Source organism: Squalius cephalus, assembly GCF_949319135.1.
Source record: "Squalius cephalus genome assembly, chromosome: 2".
Lineage (NCBI taxonomy): Eukaryota > Metazoa > Chordata > Actinopteri > Cypriniformes > Leuciscidae > Squalius > Squalius cephalus.
Window position 1 is genome coordinate 26,890,676 of NC_137123.1, and position 15,497 is coordinate 26,906,172.

At 35.8% G+C, this 15,497-nt stretch overlaps 1 protein-coding gene and 1 pseudogene across 6 annotated transcripts; both read right to left on the bottom strand.

Annotated features, from left to right (window-relative positions):
* Nucleotides 1–60: 60 nt before the first annotated feature.
* Nucleotides 61–15,165, bottom strand: LOC307154351 (GTPase IMAP family member 4-like). 5 transcript variants are annotated; one of them, XM_079864232.1, is made up of 5 exons: nucleotides 8,468–8,488; nucleotides 8,295–8,419; nucleotides 2,318–2,445; nucleotides 1,676–1,712; nucleotides 61–1,488 (listed from the first exon to the last, which is right to left on the bottom strand). In XM_079864232.1, exons 2-5 carry the CDS (start codon nucleotides 8,311–8,313, stop codon nucleotides 650–652), a joined length of 1,023 nt encoding a protein of 340 aa, XP_079720358.1. In that variant the 5' UTR covers nucleotides 8,314–8,419; nucleotides 8,468–8,488; the 3' UTR covers nucleotides 61–649. The 5 variants fall into 5 exon arrangements, with proteins under 5 accessions (XP_079720358.1, XP_079720360.1, XP_079720359.1 ...); XM_079864234.1 differs by lacking the exons at nucleotides 2,318–2,445; nucleotides 8,295–8,419; nucleotides 8,468–8,488 and adding exons at nucleotides 14,589–14,701; nucleotides 15,127–15,165; XM_079864233.1 differs by lacking the exons at nucleotides 2,318–2,445; nucleotides 8,295–8,419; nucleotides 8,468–8,488 and adding exons at nucleotides 14,589–14,701; nucleotides 15,019–15,067.
* Nucleotides 11,758–14,275, bottom strand: LOC307154760 (GTPase IMAP family member 9-like; annotated as a pseudogene). Its single transcript has 2 exons — nucleotides 14,256–14,275; nucleotides 11,758–12,317 (listed from the first exon to the last, which is right to left on the bottom strand). The product of its transcript is annotated as a GTPase IMAP family member 9-like (transcript).
* Nucleotides 15,166–15,497: the final 332 nt, after the last annotated feature.

Genomic DNA, 15,497 nt, shown 5'->3' on the forward strand with positions numbered 1-15,497 from the left:
TAAACCTATGATAACTCATATTTAAACAACTATTGCTTTGTGTAGTTGGTCAGATAAAATGACAGAGAAAAGAAAAAAGGACATACGATAATTTTTCAATGCAGCCAAAACGCCACACAAGTACAATTTTGGCTGTATTATTTGTGTCCCCTTCAAAAATTGCTCTTGAGAGATGTTATGTTTATTGCCAATTGAATTTTTGTCAAATTATGTTTAATATTTCTTGAAGGGAAACATTCTTTGCATAACAATATCATACAGCAATAGCTAAACATAAGTTCAAGAGGTTTATACTGTATAAATATGCAGTGGATAAACAATCTCACAATGCATCTTTCTCACATATGAAAACAGAAGAGAGATCTCAAGAAGCCACAATTTATATGCAACACATATGCTTCATAAGCAAGTTTATAACAGAGACATCAAACATTTCACATTCAACTTCATATTTCCATCCTTTCATATTATTAAACTTTCATTTGTTCTATCACCAGAATGTACAGTGTAAATATGTGCTTTAGTTCTATTTATTAATAACTTTGTACATTTAACTGTAAATACAAACTTTAAATGGTGAGGGTTAAATGCCTACTATTAAAGTAGCAACAGGTGGTCATTTTTCCGTGTTGGTCATTTCGAAAGGTGATCAAAAGAAGAACTTGCTTAATGATTTAATCAAAGAAGTAACCACATTGATTATGAATGGAAGGTCTATCTCAGCTTGGTATCTTGCACGCAGCTCATATTCTTTGTTTAACTTTTTTAATGCTTTTTCATAGGCCTCGTCCTTAAGTTCAGCCCTCAGAGCTTCTATCTCCCTCCGTCTCTGCTCCTCGCTCTCCTTCAGGATACGTTGTTTCTCTTTCTCAATCGCTCTCTCTACCCTTTCAAGCATCTCACTGGTGTAATGCTGTCCACCATTTCCAGTGACCATTTTATCAATCTGGTCGAGCAACTGAATGACCTGTTCAGGATTCTGTTCTTTATTGTTGAGCACATGGTATCTTCCACGGCAAGTTCTGATGAAACTGAGCAGTTTTGGACTGTCCCGCACAAACATGTGAATGTTCTTGTCCTCCAATCGATCTCCATGAGTGAACAGTGCCATGGAGTATGTAGAGGCTTCCTCACCAAAAACTGCTTGAATGATTTTAACAGCTTCTGCCTCTTCATCTGTGAATCTGCCCAGCTGAATCACAACTAAGAAGACATGTGGACCAGGAGCAGAGAGTGGAATACAGAGTTTAATTCTGTTGACCACCTCAGCTTTAGTTAGGTTGGTGTCAAACAGACCTGGAGAGTCAATGACAGATACTTTTCTGCCATTTATAGTTGCATGATACTTTTCACAATGTCCAGTCACAGAGGAGGATGATATCTCTGATTTAAAAAGCTTTTTCCCCAGGATAGTGTTCCCTGTTGCACTTTTTCCCACTCCTGTTTTTCCAACCAGAAGAATGCGAAGTGGTTCACCTGTCTGATACTCTGTACATTTACAAGAATAATATCATTTTTTCAAACTCTTGCTATATAAAAATTTACAAACATTTATTTAAAAGAACAATGAAATACACCTAGGCCTATATTAAACCTTTTTAATACTATTCATCATCCTGAGAGGGCTTATGTTGAAATATATTTATGTATATCAAAAAGATAATAAATACCTTACCTATATCATCAAAATCTTGTTTTTGTTGCTTGAAGATCTAGAAGGGATGTATATAATATTATACATGTATGACATTTGGCCATTTGTACACAGTGTTGGGGAAAGTTACTACAAAAATTAATGTGTTACAAATAATATTGCATTACTCCCTAAAAAAGATTGCGTAGAATGCAGTACGTTACTTTTGCGTTACTTCTTCTCCCTTGGCTCCCTGGGTTTGCTTGTTTGTTTGTTTATTTAATATCAAAAAATAAAGTAAAGTTCTATTTTGGCAAATGTAAAGACACTTTCACACCATATAAGTCTCAGGCAAGGAAATGCAAATTAACGCCAGTACAGTAGAGAACGCAGCCCAAAAGAACCTTTCAACTCAACCCTGTTTTCTCTCAACATGGGGACAGGAGAGGTGTCAGTCAATAAATAGAAAAACAAAGTAACTTACGTTACTTATTTGAAAAAGTAACTCAAGATATTTTATTGTAAATTTAAAAGTAATGCGTTATTCTATTTATTACTTGAAAAAAATGATCTGATTACTTAACTCATGTTACTTGTAATGCGTTACTACCCCCAACACTGCTTATACATGTTAAAAAGATAATCAGCTAAAAAAAAAGAGACAAAATATACATTTAAGCATACCTGAATCCCTATTGCAAAAGCAATAACTGCAACAATTATAGAAGCCACCAGTAGTAGTGTGGAGAAAGATGAGATCCAAGACTTTGAGGTCGTCGTTGTTGATGGTCCATGAGAAATGTCCTGCACAGCTATAAAGAAAGTCATGAAAAAACTGTTGTTCTTACTGTACATACAAAATGTGAAAATGATAAAAGATGAATATGATATTTTATCATTATTATATGTATGATAATCATGAACAAGGCTATTCTACGGTGACTGGGAGGGGACATGTTTGGTTCATTTAGTTTTGTCGTGCCCACAAGATCATTTTGTCGAGGTAACGACATCCTTATCCTGTGGTCACATGATGTCAAGTCGTGGCCTCGAGATCCTATGTCGAGGGAACGACTTTTTTTTTTTTGTGGCCACAAGTTTAATGTGTAAACAAACTGCATGACCACAGCAACCTGGGATTACAGAAATGGATATTGCTAATAAATTAATATTTTATTTTGAGTCAAGGATGACAAAGAAGTGTGCAATTAAAAAATATTTATATCAAACTATATAGCCTTAACAGCAATAATAAGATATTCCTGTTGTCGCTGCCTAGCGTCATGGTAACAAGCTAATAGAGTGGCCACAGGTATGACGTCACGTTGTAGGCAAACCGGTGTGGTGAAGTGTTGAGTCCTAGCAAAGTGATGAGTCCCAGCTTAGGACCCCAGCAATCCAATTGGTTCAAAGCACGTTTTATGGGTAATCGCTTTAGTGCCTGGTTACAAATCAGATATCACTTTATTATGTAAGTCGTTTGAATTACGTTATAACGACCATTAATATCTTTTAACTTATATGTTTCATATACTAGTATTTAACCGAAGCTATAGATTGTAAAATCTGTAGATTGTGTTTTTTTAGTTAGCTTAGATAGTAGCATAGCACACAGCTATCCGAAATGATTAGAGATTTTTTCCCCATCAATATTTTTCGATAAAAAACTTCGATAACAAATAATGTTAAAAGCATAATTCTGTTTAAGAATTAATTATGACATGACATGCTTGTAATTAAAAAAAATATACATTATTCCTTATTGCTTAATAACAATTAACAATGTCGCAAAACAAAAAACAAGCACTGTGATCAACAAAAGTTTATGATACTTACACATTTTGTCCATCAAGATAATTTTCAAAGATGAACACATATTTTATTAATTTTGAAGCCTAAATACAGTTGCCAAATATAAAAAGCTAAAGGTAGGCTAAAAACAAACTACACCACAGTCCTAAGACTTCAACGTCACCATCACTAAGCTTCCGATGGACATCTCTTTCAGAATTTCCCAGAACGTTTGAGTTAGAATAGTTTATAAGAGCAAAAATTCTAAGCATAACGAGGCTGTAAAAGCAGGCTGAGTTTACCTGTTTGGCTGATGACGTTTAATCTAGACAGACTCTGTTGTCTCATTTAACCACTTGTTAGCAACCACCTTTTTCAAGACACGAAACAGCTTAAAAATTCACGACTGGGGTAATACTGATGTATTTTATGTCGTAGAATAAAATATGAAAGTATCTTGAGCTTGTGTTCTCCACAGACCTTATTTCAACCATTAACCAAAACTCATTGACTTCTGGACGATGGAACCGGAAGTGCTAGAATGCTAACTAATTTCTGCATTTGGGCCAACAAATTTATGTCATACCCACCTGAACCACTCTATAGGCCTACTGCGTTCACGACTTGTCGTAATTACAGTTGGGGCTTGAGTTGACAACACGTGATGTTCTATTCGGAGCTGCCTAAATGAATCTGCAGCTATCAGGTGGTACAGCAGTCACGTGGTACAAGTAGGAGCTCTTAGAAAAGTCCCATCTTACAAGCTGTAATTACGAGCTCCACAAAGACAGCGCTTTTTACAAGTTGAAACCTCAAAATTACGGTTATTTTCAACATGGCGTGAACGCACCTAGCGTGAAGTAAGGCGTGAAGGCCTACTATGATATTAGACCAAACATATTTTTATTCAAAGATCAACAGTCTGTCATTAGTCTTTAGTCTGCCACAAAAAACAACAACATTAAAATCATGAACTCAAATGTCATTGTGAAAAACAAAAAAAACAATGACTGTTGTAACAGTGCGTAAATCAGACCTTTCAGGCTATAGCCTAACGCTAATAAGCCTTCTGCCAAAATTATTACTAAATTGTCGGTCATTAAATAAGAAAACTAAATAATTGTGTGGATTATTTGCTTTGTGTAACCCGACATCACACATTAGGCCGAAGTATTTTTTGGCACACAGTGCCGCGACCAATCAATCACTCCTTAACGACTGACTGCCTGCACATTCACTGTCCTCGCAGCTGCTGCAACTTGCGCTAGCCGGCGGGGGCTGGCTGCAGGACGACTCAACCTCCACGAACAGTTTTTAATGTTTTATCAGACAATAACTACTCAAGATTTTGCTTTAGTATAATTTTTGGGACAATTAGGGCCGGATTCGGGTTTCGGGACAACAGCTTAGATTTCAGGACTGTCCCGAATTTTTCAGGATGTCTGGTCACCCTAATTTAACCACATTTAATACTTGTAGCTAAGCTGACTGCATTTAAACAGTTATAGTTTATTGTATTTGTAGTTTATTGTATTTGTTATCTTTTTCGTTTGAGTTTTTTAATAGGCCATTTTATATTTAATAAGTTTAATATTTATATTGTGTTGCACTGCGTGAGGCAAATGGTGGTCACACCAGATACTGACTGGTTTTCAGACCCCCTCGGACCCCCTCCGCCCCCGCCCCCGCCCCCGCCCCCAATACAATAAAACTGCACATTTTAGAGTGGCCTTTTATTGTGGCCAGCCTAAGGCACACCTGTGCAATAATCATGCTGTCTAATCAGCATCTTGATATGCCACACCTGTGAGGTGGATGGATTATCTCGGCAAAGGAGAAGTGCTCACTAACACAGATTTAGACAGATTTGTGAACAATATTTGAGAGAAATAGGCCTTTGTGTACATAGAAAAAGTCTTAGATCTTTGAGTTCAGCTCATGAAAAATGGGGGCAAAAACAAAAGTGTTGCGTTTCTAATTTTGGTCAGTGTAAATATATTAATATATGCATAATTAATATTTGTTTATATTTAATTTTTTAACAGCCCAAACATACATACAGGCCTATAGAATGGTGCATAAAACACATTAATAAGGAAAAAAACTATACATAATTAATCAGCTCCATTGCAGATTCCAAGTGATCAAGGGCATAGTTTGTTGCATTGGAACACATTTCAAAGGTTCTGCCAGTAGTGGCCACTTGTGCAATGTAAGCAATGACATACATCTGAGTGAATGAGACGGAGGGAAGTTAGTGAGGGAAGAACATTAAAAATTGGCCTTAACTCCACTTTTAGACAGAGCCTACACTCGCAAACTTCCCTAAGCACTTCCCCTCGGGGGAATCCCCACCGCCATTTTGAAGTGAGTTCAACTTCGTCAAGTGGACAAGGGAAGTTTAATTTTAACCCCTCAATTTTAACTGAGGGAGCAAGTCTACTCAACATCTACACTTCAGGCAGATCCATAGACCACAATGCACCATGATTGTGACGTCACAGCAGGTCGTGCTTAATTTCCCCCCACACATGCAAGAGTATTGGTGCGTTCAAGTCCTCCTGAGAAGTTCGTATTTACAAGTTGAGAAGTCGTGTTTACAACGTCAGGTGCGTTCAAGTCACTTTCGTTGGAGCAAGATGGTGGTGTACCTTCTAGAGTTTTTAAACTCTACTTCTAGTAAATGAAAAATAAAGAATGTGCATCAGGTGTTTTTTGCTTTAACGTTTTTTTTTTTATTAATTTACAAAGCCACTTTAAACTTAATTATTACACATTATATTGTTACTTTATATTACAATATCATCATATTTTGTGCAGGGAATTATCTTATTTTGTTGTAATAAAAAGCCTGACAATGTGACTGCTAAATACCTATAAATATTGTGGTATTCCGCCCATGTTTCACACTGACACGCCCCCAACTCGTAAAGATCAGGGCATAAAGAAAATCCAGAGCTTCCCACATGTATTTACGACTTTGTTGTGGCGTTCACGTGTGTTCAACTCATATATACGATTATGGCAAGCAGGACGAGGCTGAGGGCCGTGAGAGAGCGGCGCACCGGTCTCGTATCTCTCACAGAGGAGTGGAAGCAAAAAAGGAGGAGCAACGACAGTGAAGAACGAGATAGGCCAGGCCTGGATTATTATTAAAGTTTGTTGAATGTTCGCCGGTTCCCGCCTTCTTCTTCCCACATCATCTAACCTCGTTACAACGATCTTTTTGACATGACTTGAACGCACCATATGATATTAGAGTTATTTTGACATTTAACCGCATTTAATACTTGTAGCTACATTAAGCTGACTGTTTTTAACAGTTATAATTTACTGTATTATCATTTTCATTTTCATTTTTTTATATATTTTATATTTAATATAAATATAGCCTATAAATATATTCATATTTAATATTTGTTCATAAAAAAAAAAATTACAGCCCAAGCATACATACAAGGCTTATAGAATAGTGTGTAAATCAAATTTATAAGAAAAAAAAAAGAAAAAAACTATGGCCTGGTTTCACAAACAGGGCTTAGATTGAGCCAGGATTAGGCCTTAGTTCAATTAGGGCATTTAAGTAGCTTTTATAAACATGCCTTAGAAAAAAAAAAAATTACTGGTGTGCATCTTGAGACAAAACAATGGCACTGACATATTTTAAGATACACCAGTGCAAGCTGCTTTTAGTTAAAACAGCTCAAACATGTATTTTAGTCTGGGACTAGGTTTAAGCCTTGTCTGTGAAACTGGGGGTATAAATAATAAATCGGCTCCATAGCAGATTCCAAGTGATCAATGGCTTATGGTGTTCCATTTAAACCCATTGCAAGTTTTTTTGTTATGTTTATTTCAAACAAAACATACATGTAACATTTCGAAAAATACTTTTTCGAAAAAGAGACTATTTCGACTAGACCAACCAAATTTGTATATATTAAACTTGCATCTGTCTGCTAATTACCCATACCATTTAAAGATGATTACATATGACATATCGTTCTCAGTATTTATTTGAATGGAAGAAGCCAGATGTACACAATCAGGGACGGTTGCAACGTTAAAAAAATACCTTAAATTTCACTAATTAACTTTAGCTTTTTGTCTCAATGAGCATAGAATTCTGAAAATATTAACTGTTTTACTATAATATTATAGTATTATTTATTTACACAGTAATATGATTGTATTATTTATTTATTTAGTCATATTTATCAAATAACAGTTATTGAGTTTTGTTTGTTTATGTGTAGAACCAGGGGCGTAATTTGTGGGGGGGTTGGGGGAGATAACCCCCCCAATATTTAAATCTATGCATTACAACCCCCCCAATATTTATACCATGATCACATGAAAAATATTCAGACCCAAACTTCAACCCCCCCAATGTTCAAACCAAATCTACGCCCTTGTGTAGAACATAGGCCTACATTGATTCAGTGTGCAGGTGTTACAGATGCTATTCAATCTCTCCATATTTCAGTATCAGACAGGAAGAATTGAACAATTTGCAATGCAACAAACTTTTATTAAACATGTATTTATTGTACAAAACTGCAACTTGAAAATTGTATTAGAAGTAACAAAACAAGCACATAACAAGCACATTCAAACCTCCTGGATATGAATTACATAAAATATTTCTATTTATGAGTCTTGTTTTTCCATATGAAGTGGACTAATTTAGGTAGGCTAATAGTGGAGAAGGGTGGACGATTTCGAACACATGCCTCTATCTCTTTAAAATCACGCAAAACACTTGATTCTCATTAAACAACTTTAATCAGCTAGCTTATTTTATTCACTTTCTAATATTAAGTTAGTGTAAAACTTTCTCTTTAATGGACGCAAAAATTAAGTTACTTACTTTTAAATGTAGAGCACATCGTGATGGTAGATGGGTTTCGTTTTTCTTTCCTGTCAAAAGGACAGTTTCGTTTACTCAAAACTTGCTAGTCTTGCTTCACTGGAAGGTTTAGTGTAGACCACCATCTACAGGAGACAAGACGCCACTGTATCTGCAGCTGCTCTCTCGCTCACTGCAGAGATGATGGGTGGATCTTCAGTTACACCCTGAAATCAGAATGTTACTATGATTGTTGTCTTTGGTAATAGTTGTCCCTAAGTATTTTACAGATGTTTTAATCAGGATATTACATAAAGAGTCCAATTCGCAATTCGTTTATATTTAAATGTAAGCCGGATGCTTTGGAGAAGAAATTAATTAATTGAATCAATTTGATGTCTGCCCTTTAAAAAGAGGTTTGTGTCATCGGCCAATTGACTAATACCAATTTGTCTTCCAATCCAAACACATTGAGCTTATCAATCTATTGTCTATAAATATAAAATGTCTATAAAATAGCAAGCATTTCTACAGCCAAGATGAATAGGAAAGGGGAAATGGGACAGCCTTGCCAAATTCCTTGTGAAATATGAAATTTCTGGGATGTCCCATAAGAGTAATATTGAGCTATTCATATCTTTATATTTTTTTTATAAGAGATAGGCTAGTTATTACCAAAACCATATTTTTCAAAAGAGCTGCATATGAAATTGTGTTCAATTTTGTCAAATGCTTTCATAAAGTCCAAGAATAAATTATAGTATCATCCTCAATCCATTTATGAGAATGTAAAAGAACTAGTCTGATATTATTATAAATTGTTCTGCCTTTCATGAAACCAGGTTGTGACTCACTAATTAGCCTATTTGATCTAAACATTCCTTAAGTCTGTTGCAAGCATATGAACTAAAATCTATAATCGCAATTAAGTAGAGTGATGGGGCGAAGGTTGTCTTTGTTGAGCGTCTTTACCTAGCCTGGGTATAATCAGTCCTTGCTTCATATAGTCGAAGTTAGTGATTTTTCTGAACTCATTCGAGAAAGGCTTGAAACATTAACTCCCTCAAATCTTCAATAAAAAAATTATAAAATTCAGAAGTGAGGCCATCAGGGCCTGGAGATTTGCCTGAGTATAATTTAGCTTTATCAAATTCTTCTATTTTAATGTCACACAAGTCTCTAAATTTGTGGTCTACCAGCTGTATGCTGGTGTGAATTATAAAAAAAACATGGCAGTCTGATGCAGAGAAAGATGAGCTATATAAAGAACTATAAAATTGAAAAATTTCTAAAGAAACTGCTTTTGGGCAGTTGCTTATAACTCCATTAATATAAAGAGAGTTTATGGTATTTTTTTCGTGAAGTTTTCAAGTATTTTACGCTGGGGCATGCCCCATGCCATCACTACTGACAATGGACTGCAGTTCACCTCTGCAGATTTCTCCACTTTCCTTTGCAATAAGGGAATTAAGCATATCCAACGCTCTCTACCACCCCCAAGCAAATGGTGGGGTCGAAAGCTTCAATCAGAGCCTTAAAGGGGACATAACACACGCAGTTTCTGCTAATCTCATGTTAATCTTGAAGGGTTAGTTCACACAAAAATGCAAATTCTGTCAGTAATTACTCACCCTCATGTTGTTCCAACCCCACAAACTAAGATTTTTTTTTATGAAATCTGAGAGCTGGCTCACTCCTTCCCAGTAAAGTTAAAGACATCGTTAAAATAGTCCAAGTGACTACAGTGGCTCAACTTTAATATTATCAAGTGACGAGAATACTTTTTGTGCGCAAAAACCCCCCAAAATAACAACTTTTTTCAACTATACATTTTCTTCTGTGTGGGCCTCTGAGTGAGTTCACGTAGTGTAACAGCGCACCACTTCAGGGTTGTACGTCAGAACGTAGGCTCACTATTGGCCGCCGCTGGTCATGTGTGTGATGCTGGCCAATAGTGAGCCTACGTTCTGACGTACAACCCTGAAGTGGTGCGCTGTTACACTACGTGAACTCACTCAGAGGCCCACACAGAAGAAAATGAATAGGCTATGTCTGTATTAAAGTAAAAATGATTGATAAACACATATTTGGAATGGGATTAAATAACAAGTACTTTGGGTGTCTTGTTCATTATATTTATTTTCATATAAAAGCAACAGAACTTAAATTACATTCAGTTTATTAGCAACACCGTGCACGAGCGTGAATCCCACGATATCCGCCTTTGATCTCGCAGGTGTAGGATCCACTATGAGAAGAGAGATCTGTCCGGCTTGCCTGCACTTTTTTTCCACTGCGGGGGGTGATCGAGACACTTTGATTTCACTTTTCAGGACTTGTGCGGCACGCTTGGGCCATACTCGGAAAAAACTTTCCAGAACTTATACGAATCCTGAAGGAGTGTATTTGGCACAGGAATACTCTGTCATATGTCCAACTCGTTTTTTTAAATGTTGGCCATGTTTAGCACGAGAATCCAACTCTTTAACAGTGTAAATATGCATTAAATAGCATTAGACAATAGACATCCCCTTTAAGAACGGCATTCATGCACATCAAGGGTACACATTCCATACAGTACTAACTCACTAAGCTAATAGAGACATTCAGTAAGCACATTCCACAAACAATCTAGTCCTACTGTATGTTTACTAGCGATATAACTCCAAATATAAAACATTTATTCACAAGACCAACACGCTAATAATCCACAAGAAACTGATTAACGTAAACTGTACCTGTCATAAAACTTTGAACTGCGTTTCGTATTCTGTTCAGGTGTCTACTTAATCAGCGCCTTTGTTTGCTAAGTGTATTTAAGCCCTGTGTTTGGTTCTGTTTAGTTGTCTGTTATTGTTAATGTTACCTGGTGGTTCTGTTCATGTTTTTGAAGTCCTAGTTTAGTTATTAATAAAGTCTGCTGTGCAGATCCTGCTCCTTTTTTCACCTTTGCTGCAACCAGCCCGCGACACATAGCCTATAAACATTCTTTGTACAACATTATACAGCAATAGCAAAACATAGCAAATAAATATATATATATATATATATATATATAAAGGTATATAGAGAGAATGATATATATATACACACAAAGAGGATAAAGGATCTCATGATGCATATTTTTCTCACTTACAAAAAGAGGTACAAAATCTCATATAGCTACAATTTATACAGAACACATCTGCTTAATTTATGAACAAGTTATAATACAGACAGACACATTCATCAAACATTTCATATTAAACTTTCATTCTGTATATCACATTTACCAGAATGTAGTGTAAACACATTCTTTAGTTCTATGTATTAATAAATGTGCAAACTTTAAAAATACCTTCTGTACTTAAGTTTTTCAGTAGCAACAGTTTTCATGTGGATCACATCAGAAGATGATCAAAAGAAGAATTTGCTTAATGCTTTAATCAAAGCACTAACCACTTGTATGGAATGGAAGGCCTATTTCAGCGTGGCATCTTGCCATCTAGTCATATTCATTGTTTAACTTTTTTTAATGCTTTTTCATAGGCCTCGTCCTCAAGTTCAGCCCTCAGAGCTTCTATCTCCCTCTGTCTCTTGTCCTCGCTCTCCTTCAGGATACGTTGTTTCTCTTTCTCAATCGCTCTCTCTGCCCTTTCAAGCATCTCACTGGTGTAATGTTGCCCACCATTTCCAGTGACCATTTTATCAATCTGGTCGAGCAACTGAATGACCTGTTCAGGATTCTGTTCTTTATTGTTGAGCACATGGTATCTTCCATTGCATGTTCTGATGAAACTGAGCAGTTTTGGACTGTCCCGCACAAATGTGTGAATGTTCTTGTCCTCCAATCGATCTCCATGAGTGAACAGTGCCATGGTGTATGTAGAGGCTTCCTCACCAAAAACTGCTTGAATGATTTTAACAGCTTCTACCTCTTCATCTGTGAATCTGCCCAGCTGAATCACAACTAAGAAGACATGCGGACCAGGAGCAGAGAGTGGAATACAGAGTTTAACCCTCTGATGGTCTTTATTTATGTCTACACTCTGGGTTTTGGGGTCTCTAGAGACCCCAGAAAATAACATTTAATTTTGTAACAAGATAATAGTTGGTTTTTTTTTACAAATGTAATTTTAATCTGTTTGTTAATGTTTTTACTCAACATTTGTGCAGTTTTTGGAGAATTTATGATATTTTTTAAATTTCTATAAATAAATTAATAAATAAATATTTAAATAGCCTTTTTACAAAAAAACAGCATTTGATGTAAAATTCACTTTATAAAAGACCCAGATTTCTAACTTTCATTCATGGGGATAACATGGATGATTTTAAATGGTTTAATGTAACATTTTTGCCCATTTTTTGGAAAATGCAGTTTTAAAATAAAAAATAATAATTTTAACCACTAGATGGCTATAGAGCTCCAGTATATGCTATTTGCTATTAGACTACCTGAAAGATATCTTTTCACAAGTTGGATTCAGTTGGATTCATATCTAAATATTATAAAATCACAATTATAACAAAAATAAAATATTTTTGTCAAAGTTTAGCATTTTTTTGTACCAAAAAACCCCCCAGTTTTTTCAATAATGTTACATTATGATTAGAATCAAACCTGAACAAAATGTTATAAAGAGAAATGTTGGAGTCTTAAGATTTTATCATTTATTTCAATCATTTATTTTTAATCTAATTCTAGATTCTAGACACACACAATTGCGTGTGTGTGTGTATGTGTGTGTGTGTGTGTGTGTGTGTGTGTGTGTGTGTGTGTGTGTGTTTACATTTTCAATGTGTCAGTGTCACCAATTTATTTTTGTGGTGGTACTGCATTTTGGATGATTTTATTTGACAAATTATAGCCTTACAAATGTTCCTGTGTGTGTGTGTGTGTGTGTGCGTGCGTGTGTGTGAGAGAGAGTGTGCGAGTACACATTGTCGGTGTCAGTGTCACCACTTTATATTTGTGTTGGTTCTGCATTTTGGATGATTTTATTTGACAAATTATAGCCTTACAAATGTGTGTGTGTGTGTGTGTGTGTGTGTGTGTGTGTGTGTGTGTGTGTGTGTGTGTGTGTGTGTGTGTGTGTGTGTGTGTCTGTGTGTGTGTGTGTATGTGTGTGTGTGTGTGTGTGTGTGTGAGTACACATTGTCGATGTCAGTGTGACCACTTTATATTTGTGTTGGTTCTGCATTTTGGATGATTTTATTTGACAAATTATAGCCTTACAAATGTGTGTGTGTGTGTGTGTGTGTGTGTGTGCGTGTGTACATAAATTGTGTCAGTGTCACCAATTTATTTTTGTGGTGGTATTGCATTTTGGATGATTTTATTTTACAAATGATAAGAGAACAGTTTTTATAGTCTCAAAAATGTATTCCTCTATATGTGTGTGTGTGTGTGTGTATACACACGTGTTGTGAGCAATATAATTTAGCATTGTGGATGTTTTTTGCATTGGTGGAAGTGTGCCACTTTATTTGTGCCATTTCTGTCGATGTGTTCTGCGTTGTTTCTGATTTTGATGATGAATTTTGTCTATTTTGATTGCGGGGTCTCCAGAGACCCCGAAGACCACGAGTGTCACAATTTTTGTCACGCTAACATAAAAACAGATATCATTCCACTTTATTTTTTTTTTTGTAGATCTAGAAAGTGTTGAGAGCCGTAGAAGGTTTCATACCATTTGGACAAAGGGAACATTTTTTTTAATTTGAGCAAAAGTCATTTGGGGTCCCAAAAGACCCCATAAACCATCAGAGGGTTAATTCTGTCAATGACCTCATCTTTAGTTAGGCTGGTGTCAAACAGACCTGGAGAGTCAATGACAGACACGTTTCTGCCATTTATTAAAGCATGAAACTTTTCACAATGTCCAGTCACAGAGGAGGATGATATCTCTGATTCAAAAAGCTTTTGTCCCAGGATAGTGTTGCCTGTTGCACTTTTCCCCACTCCGGTTTTTCCAACCAGAAGAATGCGAAGTGGTTCACCTGTCTGATACTCTGTACATTAACAAGAATGATAGCATTTTTTCAAACTTATTTATTTAAATTTACAAACATTTATGTAAAACAACAATGAACTACACCAATATTTAGCCTTTTTACTAATGTTCATCATCCTGACAGAGCTAATGTAATATATTTATGTATATCAAAAAGAAAATTAGTAAGCCTACCTTACCTATAGCATCAAAATCCAGTTTTTGTTGCTTGAAAATCTAGAAGTGATTTATATACATTTTATGACATTTGCCAACTTGTAATGCATGTTAAAAAGATAATCAGCTCAGAGTAAAAAATATATGCTACATTTAAACATACCTGAATCCCTATAGCTGCAACAATTATAGAAACCACCAGTAGTGTGTAGAAAGATGAGATCCAAGACCTTGAGGTCATCGTTGTTGATGGTCCATGAGAAATGTCCTGCACAGCTATAAAGAAAGTTATGAAAAAAAATTCAAAATATGAAAATGATAAAAGATGAATATGAAATTGTAATAATTATTATTTGTATGATAATCACAAACAAGGCTATTGCATGTATTAAATTGACATCTAAATACACCTAACACTTTGCTACTGCTTTAAATCAAGCTGTATCTAGCCTACCCTAAACGGATGCTGTCTCTTAAAATCACACAAAGAAAACACTCGATTGTCAACTACTTTACATTTCTTCTTTTCAATGCAAATATTAAGTTAGTATAAACGTTTCTCTTTAATTGATGCAAAATTAAGTTACAACTACTTCTAAATGAAGAGCACATCGTGCAAGTGTAGATGTAAACTGGGTTTCGTTTTTCTTGTCAAAAGGACAGTTTCGTTTACTCAATAAAACTTGCTAGTCTTGCTTCACCGGAAGGGTTATCTGGTTGTAGACTGCCATCTACAGGAGACAAGATCAGTCAAGCAGCTGCTCTCTCGCTCACAGATGATGGGTGGAGTTTGAAGGTCCAGTAGCACCCTAAAAAAGGGTAGGGTTATAGTCTCTTTAATCATATGAAACTTTAAGACAGTTTTTGTGTTTGAAACCGACTTAGAAAATTACATAAAACCTTACAGTTTGTGAGACATGGCCTTTGTGTCCCCGTTCTGCAGTGCCCAGCAAAATGATGCATAAATGCCATTCACGGTTCAACTCCAGCCTTATATCTATAAACATAAAATTAGCCTGGAAATGACACTGATGTTTCTTGGTACAAGAGACATCAAGACACAGATTTTTTG